The sequence below is a fragment of the Acomys russatus genome, chromosome 1 (genome assembly GCF_903995435.1).
Source record: "Acomys russatus chromosome 1, mAcoRus1.1, whole genome shotgun sequence".
Lineage (NCBI taxonomy): Eukaryota > Metazoa > Chordata > Mammalia > Rodentia > Muridae > Acomys > Acomys russatus.
In genome coordinates, this window is record NC_067137.1 from 94770905 (window position 1) to 94782436 (window position 11532).

Genomic DNA, 11532 nt, shown 5'->3' on the forward strand with positions numbered 1-11532 from the left:
CCTAAATGTGCAGGCAGTTAGCCAGCAGCACAGCATCTAGCACTGGCACCGAGGAGAAGAGTAACACCAGGCAAAGGGGAGCGGTTCAGGCTCACACACCAAACTTAACACTACCCAGTGGGCAGTTGCTGCATGGGTATAAAGCTCCTTTGTAAAGTGCCAGAGAGTAAGTGTGGCTGTGCAGACCATACACAACTATCCTAGTTACGCAAATGAGAAAGTGGCAGAAGGACAAATGAATGTGGCTGTGCTCCCATTAAAGGGCACTTACAATGCCAGGCAGCCCTTGGGAGTCAGGAGCAGGTGGATCTCTATGGGTAAGAAGCCAGCCTGGTCTATATAGTAACTTAAAGGATAGCCAGAGCTACATAGAGAGACCCTGTCTCAAATAACAGCAATGAAGGAGGAGGAGGAAGAGGAGCAAGAGGAGGAGGAGGAGGAGGAGGAGAAAGAGGAGCAAGAGGAGCAAGAGGAGGAGGAGGAGGAGGAGGAGGAGGAGGAGGAGGAGGTATTTACAGAAATAGAACATGGGTTTGCTTGGGCTTCCATGTTAGATTTTACTAATTCCTGATCTATACCTCCTCCCATCCTTCCTTTCCTCCCCCTCCCCCTCCCTCCCCCCCGTCTCACGCCCCCCCCCCCTCTCTTTTTTGAGACAAGGTCACACAATATAGCCCTGGCCCTAGAATTTATTATGTAGACCAGGCTGGCCCAGAACTCACAGAACTTTACCTCCCTCTAGCTCCTGGGACTAAAAATGTTTGATGGGTTATTTTGTTTTGTTTTGTTTTGTTTTGAACCAGAGTCCCCATACAGCTTAGAATGGCTTTGAACTCCCTATGGAGACAAAGATGACCTTGAACTCCTGATCAGAGAGAGCTCTTGCATCGACCTCCCATGAGCTAGCACCCTAGTAGTACAACTACAAGCAGCCTCAATACTGCTTTCCTTCTTTAAAAAAGTAACATTAGGCTTGACACATCATCAAAGCCATGTACCCAGTAAACCAAAAGGACAGGAAAAGTCAAGGCTCTTGAGATATTAACAATTCCCAAGCTCCTGGGAGGGACTGAAAAACAAGGGAAAATGTTAACATTCCAGCCTGTACCACCCAGACAGCGCTGGTCTCTGGAAAGCAAATGACTCAGAAACCACGGTGGGTACGGAGACAGAAAACATTCCCTTACATGCACTCGGAAGGCCATGCTGTGGCCCACCTCATAGGGGTCCTTCCAATCCCAGGACACTTTGCAGGACCGGGGATCCAGGTAATTTCCCCGCACGTAGTCATAAATAGTCCGGTCCCCTCGGCGCTCACGGTCTTCATTCTGAAGAAAGCTGACTACACGTGCGGCAAGCTCAAAGAGGAACTTAATTGTGAAGAAGAATGCAACCACAGACACTGTGATTCCACCTGCATAAGAGAGAGAAACAAACCACCTGCCCGTTACACATTTATAAAACAGACTGGCGAGCTCACAAAGCTTCAAAGTAAAAATGAGCCTGCAAGACTAAAAACAAAAACAAAAACAAAATGCTGGGTAAAGAGAAAAGTGTTTGTTTTGTTTGGTTGGTTGGTTGGTTTTTGTCTTTTGTCTTTTCAAGGAGAAATGTCTGGAGTAAGAGTAGGTTACTGTACACCCAGGGCAGATCCCACCCCCTGCCTGCTCTCTATAAATGAGGTTATGCTGCGCTATCACGTCACCTGGTCCTTAAGAGTGGCTTGTGCACCACTCAGGTAGAGCTGAGTGTGTGCATGCTTTACAAAACTGGAATGTATTTGCTTTTCTGCCTTTTAAAGTCTGCTGACCCCGTTCTTACCATGAAGCTTACACAGCGGCCCCCCGCCCTCCTCTCTGTGCTGCCCCCCACAGAAGCCATCAAAACAACGTGCCTTCAGTTCTCTCCACTTGGAAGCTTTGTTCTCTCGTCCACGTGGCTAAGGTCTTTCCTGAGTCCCATCAGCTGGAGGTTCCCTCTCCTGGGCATCCTCAAACGTCTGTATCTACTAACGTCTTCCTACGTGCCCACCTCCCCCTTCATGTTGTCAACTCCTTAAGGGATGATTTTTTTTTTAAACTTTGATTTGGACTTTACAATAAATAATGTCTGGCACAGACTATACTCAATGACTATTTCCCAAATGAGTGAACTTCTCTGCCAACTGTGTGAAGGTACATTCTGGCACAAGTGGAAATATTTCTTGCTCCACTTTCCAGGAGAGGGAGGAGAGATAAGGAGCAAATAGGAACTAGGCAGCAATACACACAAGACAAGAGAAAGAACTTGCTATCACATACCAATAACGTAAAACATCAGGTCTCTTCAATGCCAGCAGAGAGCCGAGGATCACAGCTGCAGCTGCAAAAGAAAACCTCTTCAGTGTCTCTCCGTGTCTCCGCAAAGCACCTCAGGAGAGAACGCAGAGCATATGGCTTAAACCAAGCAGCTCTAGTCTAGTCAGTGCCTAAACGTCCCCGTTCTCTCTAGTCTAGTCAATGCCTAAATGTCCCAATCCTCTCCGCTAAGCTTGATAGGGGCTCCATACTGCATGTCATACAGAGAAAGCAAGACTGCAACACTCCCCTCAAAGGTTCAAATCTACTGACCGCTCTCAGAACACAAGCAGCCACTTGCTTTAATGCTAATTACAAAATGAGGTTAACCGGCTTTCATCTTCTTAGGCTCTGGGTTCCCAAGACAGTTTCCCTCTTCTATGAAAAGTGGTGCTAATTAATGCAAGGAAAGAAGATAATGGAACGTTTTCCCCTCTTGTTATTTGCCCTCTGGAAGTAATTCAGCTAAGTAGAAACAACTATATAAATTGAAGATATTTCTTTTTACAAGCAAATATGATCAGCATGTTGGTATTATGTAACCAAAATGAACTCTGGGTCATTCCAATAGTAAGTAGTGGGTACTGAGGCGAAGTCATTCATGATGTCACTACACCAGACAGCCTCATGGGCCCTCCGGAAGGTGACTTTGATAGAAAGCTGAGGGGAGGAACAAAAAAAGAGGGGATAGTAACTTCCATCCTAATTAGTGTCCACTAAGGCCAGAGTTTGAGGGGAAATTTTCAGTTACTCAACTTGTTGCCCCTCCCCTCACATGTCTACATCAGCACCCAACACTTACTGCTTAGAGACAAGACAGCTAAAGATTTCTAGACTCAGATCTTAGACGGCATAAAACAACTTTGAAAAGGGAAAAGAAAAACAAGCACCTGTGTGCTTTTGTATCTGACTGCTTTAAGTTTGTAACTACAGAGAGGTGACTCAGCACTTGGATGACTGCCAATAGTTATAGGCCTTGTGTCAAAGCCAAAACCAAAGGTGCTATAGGGGTTGCTTAGTTGCCGGCTATATATATATAGCACTTAAATTTGATCCCTCAAAACCCCCATTAAAAGATAGCTGTGGCAGGTGCAGACATGACAGGGTTCCTAGAGCTTGCTGACCAGCCAGTAGAGCAAAATCCAAGCTCCAAGGATTAGTGAGACATGTTGCCTCAAAAAATGAAGTGGAGAACAATTGAGAAAGATACCTAACATCAACTTCTGGCATCACCTGCATGTGTGGGCCAAGGGCACCTCCACACATTTATATGCACACACTCAATATGTGTATACACATAAACAGTGGAGGCAGCTAATGCCCCCTCAGTTCTTTTGCTAATAATGTATTAAATGAAACCCACAGAGCAGGTAGCGAATGATCATCTCAGCTGTCACAGGAACTCCCATCTAGGCTGGGGTCTGAAGAACACTGGAACTGTCGGCACATGCAGACCAGGATATCCCAGAAAAATCTACTACACAGTTGCTATGTGGATCAAACCCCGAGCCTAGAATTACTGAGTCTCCTTCCTCACAGTAGCTCATCTCCCAGGGCTCTATGTAGAAAAGCTGTCATCATATCGCTCACAAACAGCTCTCTGTTCCTCACAGGCTATGCTAGATGGTTCCATGGGCTCAAACTTGGCAGTTCAGCTGACTGAGGTACCTCTAAACTGGATTGAAACTTCTGGTCCTCGGGGAAGCTACGGCATCGGACAAAAGTGAAGCGCACACGGCTGATGGACAGACTTGTGCTCTGAAGCCTCTTGCTCCCTGGAATACATTATGGCTTGAGATGAGGGGGCAGGAAAACTCGTTATCATCTCTGACAGTTACCACCTTTCCCCTGTGAGGCAGCTGGCAAACAGCAAGCCAGAAGCCTAAAGGCTGGGCCAAGGCTATAACTAAAGTACAACCTCTGCAAGCATCACAATTTTTGCTGCTCTAACAAGTTAAGATTTAGTATTTTCTGTTGTCATCTCCTTTAGCATGACTTTGGCACAACTCCCCATAACAATGACACCTTTGAAATCATAGAATATAACATATAGTCAAATACAGAGGAACAAGGCAGGTGACCTGATCCCTGAATTAGACTCATAGGCTTAAACTGTGACCCTGGCCAAGCTAGGCCAGTTCTTCTTGTCTGCCAGATGGGGATATACTCTCATGTCCTTCATTTGGGGGCTGTGAGGACTTAAGGGGCTAGTGTGTTAGCCTAGAACTACGCCTGGAACACAGTGAGTTTCAGGCTTCCTGGTACTTATCTACAGAACCAGTATCACAACTCTTTTGCTTCAGAGCTGACAGGAAATTCAGGGAACCTCTACTGACCCTCTCAAGGGAGAAATGTATTAACAGTTACAAATCTTACCTTGCAAGGGAGTGAGTGAGTGAGTCCCTGACACTATTCTAACATGGTGACTGAAAATCTATATAAGAAGTTAATAGAGCTAGGTGTGGTGGCACATGCCTTTAATCCCAGCACTCGGGAGGCAGAGGCAGGTGGATCGATGTGAGTTTGAGGCCAGCCTGGTCTACAAAGCAAGTCCAGGATGGCCAAGGCTACACAGAGAAACCCTGTCTCGAAAAACAAAAAATAAAACAAAACAACAACAAAAAGAAGTTAAAGCAAGCCATCCAACACACACTGAGTGCTATGTGTCAGATACTGGGGAGCGTCCAGGATGGAACTGTCGTCACCTTTGCCTTGTTGAACCCTCAGTCATTGTTTTTCCTATTCGATTATGTCTCAACCAAATTATTAGTACCGGCTTTTACATCACCTAGACCTTTTCCAATACATCATTTCTACATCTGTACCACAAGCCTCTTCACAGTTTAAAACCCAATGACTACTTTTTTCCCAAATGGCACTCCTCTTAGAACAGATGAGTAAGGCATCATCTCTGTCACTCCCTCACCCGCTGGTCTGCCCTTTATAAAACATCCTCTGCTGTAATATCACAGCTCCAAAGCCTTCCTAAAACACGCAGTCCTCTCCACGTCTTCCCCAAGGTCACATTCTGGGCTTGTAATCCTCTACGTCTTCTCCCTTTCTCGTTCCTCCTTGACTGTCAGGGGTTCTCTCCGCCCTGTCGGACTTGCTACACCCTACTCTCCTTAACCACGCCTCACACAGTCATCCATCGTTTCTCCTCATAGCCATTCTATGTTACCCAGACACACCCTGAGATGCCTTGTCTCTGTGCCTTTTTCCAAAGCCATCTCCCAGTACAGCAAGCCTGGTCAAAATCCCATGAGTGAGGTCACAGGCCCCAGAAGAGACGCTACTGCTGTTGTTGAGCTAGATGGAAACAATGCCTTTTAAACTGCCTTTATTGGGGGGGGGGGGGTTTGAGACAGGGTCTCTCTGTGTAGCCTTGGCTGTCCTGGACTCACTTTGTAGACCAGGCTGGCCTCCAACTCACAGTGATCCTCCTGCCTCTGCCTCCCGAGTCCTGGGATTAAAGGCGTGCGCCACCACGCCCGACTTAAACTGCCTTCTAAAGACTTAGGTTCATATTCATAAGTTACTGCTGTTGTCACTTGTGGTCATTAGAGAACCTTCTATTGGCTGTGGCCAGGAGTACTGCAGACTCATAGCTGATCCAATGACTTGAATGCTCAGCAATAAATGGGACATCTGTATCGCCCTATTCAAGGCTCAAGGAACACTGCAGAAGAGAAGGCCAAAGAATGTCAAAGCCAAAGACGGAGTGAAATAGTGGGATGCTATCTTATAGACATGGCATGGCCACTGCCCTTTTAACTCACAGGAGCCGTAATTGCCTGCACAAGATCTACATGAGATGGAGCCTGTTAGTATCCTATCATGGAAAATGAATGAACTCATGAGGCCCCAGGCCTTCCTGAGGATTTATGGGTAATTAGTGAATGATATTTGGGGAGATATTTTCCTCAGTAACACAGCCTCTGGTAAATTGTCCATGTTCCTGCATATATAACCAAAATGTATTATATAGATGTATCTAATTAATATAAGCCAATAATTTTTTCAAGTCATGTTCACTGTCATCATCCCATTTTCAGTTTCTGTTCTGTCCTGATCTTAAGCTCTAAGGAAAACCCTAGCCCCTTACTCCCTAAAATCTCTCATTTTCAATCTAGAAACTCTTCCTACCTCTAAATTTGTACTTAACTTCTAAAAATTTGTTTTATGGTATTTACATTCTTTTATCCTTCATTTTCAAAGGTAATTAATTTAAAACAAAAATTAAAGCTTCCCCTATGGGAGCTGAAGATGGCTTAGTTGGTGCCTGTTGCACAGGCACAAGAGCTGGTGTTTGGGTCCCCAGCAATCCCAGCCCTCTTGGGAGTAGAGACAAGCAGATCGCTGAAGCTCAGTGGCAGTCACCCTAGGCAAACTGATAATAAGCTTCAGGTTCAGTGAGATGTCCCAGCTCAGAAAATAGAGGCAAAAGGCACTTATCAACCTTGGGCCTTCACACACACATACGCACATGGTATGTCTGCATCAGCATGCACATCCCATAAACATATGTAACAACACATACAAGAAATACTTTAAATACTCATAAGCATCCAATGTAATTGTAGGTAGAAACTATAATATGAATAAAGTGTTGGTTAAATATCAACTGTCTGCTCTTTCCTTCGTCCAGATGCTTAGTTCAAGAGTGTTTCATAAAGGGAACCTCTCTTTTAGGTAGGTTTAGTTTTGTTTGTTGGTGTCCTGGGATGGAAACCATGGCCTCGTGTATTAAGCAGAGGTCTACCACAGAGCTACACTCCTAACCCTAATACGTTTTTTTTGATTGTCTGGTTTGAGACAGGGTCTGTCTATGCAGTCCTAGCTGAAATGGAAACCACTGCATCAATCAGGCTGGCCTTAAACTCACTGAGATCCACCTGCCTCTGCCTCTGCCTCTGCCTCCCAATTACTAGGATTAAGGTGCTACCACACCCAGCCCTAATACAGTTTTTAAACATCCACTGAAAAAAAAAAAAAAAAAAAAAAAAAAAAAAAAAAAAAAAAACATCCACTGAACCACCATTATCATCACTTGGACCAATATATTCATGTAAGCCCTTTAACATCCAAAATTACTAATTTAATTCAGATCAGTCAGTGTATCAAATGTCCACAAGGAGGGCCATGAGCTCTCTCATGCATGACACTTCTCCAACAGTTTGTTCCTACAGTTCCCTCCGTTTTCGCTGCTCCCACTTCTATGCAAACTGCACTGGAACCTTGCCCCTCTACCCCAAGCATAAAGAGACAGGGTAAGCATTCTACTCAATGCAAAGCTGGCATTCCCCTCTACAGTACGCTTGCCTTTATAAACCTCACAACCGATGACACTCTAGACTTGAAGACCAACAGGAGTACTGACAAGCTGGTAACTTGCATGGCCTGTGGGCCACAGGAGGCCCAAGAGAGCTCTGAGCCTGGCCTAGCGCAAAACCATTAACTTACTCAAGCATTGTATGATTTTCTTTTTTTTTTTTTTTTAATTTTATTTTCTTTTTCTTGTTTGACAATTCACTGCACAGTTCTAGAATATGATCTCCAGAGAGGACCAGGCTGTGTCACAGTATCGAAAGGCTGCACCTGTCCCAGTAAGTGAGGGTCACTCAAGCACTCAGAACTGAGAGCAACCATTGCTCAACGGGCTTCACGTATCTTAACTAGGTACCCTAACTGTGACCACGAGATAAGCACAATTATTCTCATCTTAACAGGTGAACCAAACCACAAAAAAGCTGGGCTTAGAAGAGCTAACTGAAGGCCCTAACTTTGAACCTGTACCTGTGAATCATGAAAAAGAATCAAGCCACAGAAATAGCCAAGTATTTGGGGTAAAAAGATTTAAGAAAACAAATGAAGTATTAAAAAAAAGGCCAGGCATGGTGGTGCACACTTTTACTCCCAGCACCCGGGAGGTAGAGCCAAGTGAAGCTCTGTGAGTTCAAGGCTAGCCTGGTCTACAAATAGAGTCCAGGACAGCCAAGGCTACACAAGGAAACCCTGTCTTGGGTGGGTGGGGGGGGGGGGGAGAATGAGAGAAAGAGAGAGAAAAAAAAAGGTCATCCAATCTAACTGTTTGGAATCTCTCAGCAAAGCTAAAATTAGAACTACAAACTCCTACAGCTTTTTTTTGTTGTTATCTTGGAAGTAAAAATAAAGCATGGCAACGCAGTGCCAGTTCTCTAGTGCAGAAATACCTTTGCTGACTGCTCAACCCTAGGCAAGTTGCTTAATACTAGAGCGGCTTAGCTCACAGGACTTATGAAAAGGGAGGAAATGTTTGAAAGTGCCTATCTTCAGGAAATGTCAGAATGCTGACAGACATCTATATCCTCAAGTTTGCAACACCTAATATATTTTAGCTCCATCACCAAAGAAAGATCTGTTGTAAAAAAAAAGTCTTTCTTTCTTTCTTTCTTTTTTTTTTTTTTTTTGGTTTCTTGACTCTCCTGGACTCACTTTGTAGACCCGGGCAGCCTCAAACTCAGAGCAATCCACCTGCCTCTGCCCATGAGTGCTGGGATTACAGGTGTGCACCACCATGTTCAGCTAAACAAGTCATTTCTTAAAAGTTAAGAATTTGTTCAGAACTGTTCTGCCAGAGGCAGTCGAATCTCAGTGTGGCCTCACTACCCTGCTCTCTCCATGAAGCAGCTGAGGGTGTGGCCCCGACCCTCGTTCTCTACCACAGTTGCCATGTCTTAGCAGCTGAGGGTGTGGCCCCGACCCTCGTTCTCTACCACAGTTGCCATGTCTTAGCACAATCCATCCTCAGTGCTGAGATCAGGTTGTGTCCTGTCCTGAGTTACTCTGTGCTGTAGAAAAATTGACCTAGCCTAGGAAACTCCCCAATTTTACAAGTGGCAACTGACACCATTTTGAGGGTGGAGGATGGACGGTGCCTGCACCTAGGTGGGTATATAAGGCACAATCTGTCCAGCACCACCCACAAGCGCAGTCTGATCCATATCTTCTCCCTTGAAGTAGAAAGGGTGAAGCCTATATATTTGTGACGTCAATTAGACTACAGTAGCACAGGTGTGGATCTGAATCGTATTAGGCAACACAGGAGTTTACGGGGTACACCAGATGGAGGAAAGGAGCAACTCTCACCTGAACCTCCTAAGAAAGAGGAGGGTGCTTCACTCTGTAACCTGTCACTTGACTACCCAGAGTGTGTGATATAGTGTGTGTCTGCATGTGCGTACGGTGTGTGTGTGTGTGTGTGTGTTATGTATGGTGTGTTATGTGTGTGTTATGTGTGTGGTCTGTATGTGTGCTGTGTATGCATGGTGTGTGTGTGTGTGTGTGTGTGCTGTGTATGCATGGTGTGTCTGTGGTGGGATGTGTGTGGTCTGTATGTGTGCTGTGTATGCATGGTGTGTGTGTGTGTGTGTGTGTGTGTGTGTGTGTGTGTGCTGTGTATGCATGGTGTGTCTGTGGTGGGATGTGTGTGGTCTGTATGTGTGCTGTGTATGCATGGTGTGTGTGTGTGTGTGTGTGTGTGTGTGTGTGTGTGTGCTGTGTATGCATGGTGTGTCTGTGGTGGGATGTGTGTGGTCTGTATGTGTGCTGTGTATGCATGGTGTGTGTGTGTGTGTGTGTGTGTGTGTGTGTGTGTGTGTGCGCTGTGTATGCATGGTGTGTCTGTGGTGGGATGTGTGTGGTCTGTATGTGTGCTGTGTGCGGTGTGTGTATGTGGGGGCTGGGGGGTGTGGTATGGTGGGGTATGTGTGTGTGGTCTGTATGTGAGGTGTGTATGCATGGTGTGTGTATGTTTGCATGTATGTGTGGGGTGTGTGTGTGTGTGTATGTGTGCTGTGGGTGTGGTGTGTACATGTGGGTGGGTGATCTGTGTGTGTGGTGTGTATGTGTAGAGTCTGTGTGTGGTTTGTATGTGTGGTGTGGTGTGTGTGGCCCACATGTATGTGTTTGGTGCACATGCAACTGGCAGCCAGAAAACTCCTGACTACCACAGCGGTTGGTTTTAGCTCAGCTCACTCCCAACTCCTGGCATGGCTTACTCCAACTGCCACCTGGCTAGCCATTTGCTCATCTCTGTCCACTTGTGTGGATCTATCTCCAGTCTGCACTTCACTTCTGCAGCTTGACTCAGCTCTGCTGCGGTGGCCTGACTTTATGGGGCCACAGTGAAGCAGTGTCCAGCGTGTTCACATTTTATTCTGCCAGAGACTCTTTCAACCCTATCAGCTTCCCAGGTTCTCTCTCCCAGGCCTCTCTGAAATACTCTGAATCTCTTCAACCCATTTAACCCTCTTATAAGCTATAGCTGAATGAAGAAAATGCGTGTGTATATGTGTGTATGTATATATATTATATATTATTTTTATAACAGAACCCACAAAACCCACTGTACAACATGAGTTTACTGTTTGCCCAGTTCACTGACACTGTAGAAAAGTGCTTGCCTGTGTTTCTGCCACAGGGCACACAACAATGCTCACCTTTAAACGAGGGCCCATGTTCTGAGAACCAAGTTATTCACCAAAGCAGGGACTTTTAGCTCCTTTCACTTGTCTTCTAGCTTGCACGTGGAACAAAAAAAAAAAAAAAAAAGACCAAAAAGTCACCAGAAAGGGATCTGCCCATCAGGCCTTCATTGAGATGGCGTGTGTCCCGGTAAGCGAGGCGTCAGTGTTTCTGCACTGAAGCGGCTGGATGCTGAAGTGAGGAAATAGAGCCCAAGAGTATGTCATCGCCGGGCTTCTCTAGTGTAAGAGACCACCAGCACTGACTGGGGCATCTCTTCCGCTGTCCCAGAATGATCCTAGAAAGAAAAAAGGAAAAGAGCGATAAGCTTTTGTTTCTGAAAGTAACCCAGAGCTGCTAACTCTGACCAAGCTTTGCAATAGCAACAGCATGGCTGGTTTGAAACTACTCCACCAAGTCCACAGGGTCGCCTGACAAGCTCTCGACTACTAGCATGGCTCTCTCCAGATGCTCCGGTGCTCAAACACAGCAGGGGTACGCTACAGTACAGACGCAAGAGACTCAAGACAGCCTCAGGCCTAGTGGCAGCGTAATGGGGTGGGGACACGGCGTGGGAAGCATGTCAAGACCTGAGATGGAAGCAGAGCAGAGGCAGCTCTCAAAAGGCCACGACATGGAAACAGCCCAGGACTCTGCTGGGAAGAAGAGCCAGCAGAGCTTTAAATGCTCA

At 45.8% G+C, this 11532-nt stretch overlaps 1 protein-coding gene across 2 annotated transcripts in view; it reads right to left on the reverse strand.

Annotated features, from left to right (window-relative positions):
• Positions 1 to 10866, reverse strand: part of Arel1 (apoptosis resistant E3 ubiquitin protein ligase 1) — a 28921-nt gene extending 18055 nt beyond the window's left edge. Inside the window, exons 1-3 of one of the 2 annotated variants that reach the window (XM_051149301.1) lie at positions 10817 to 10866; positions 2301 to 2361; positions 1188 to 1414 (exon numbers count right to left, since the gene is read on the reverse strand). In XM_051149301.1, the coding sequence (XP_051005258.1) occupies positions 1188 to 1414; positions 2301 to 2316 (243 nt within the window). In that variant the 5' untranslated portion in view covers positions 2317 to 2361; positions 10817 to 10866. Of the gene's footprint in view, positions 1 to 1187; positions 1415 to 2300; positions 2430 to 10816 lie in introns of those variants that run through there. The other variant, XM_051149304.1, reaches the window with a different exon arrangement.
• Between the last annotated feature and the right edge of the window lie 666 nt (positions 10867 to 11532).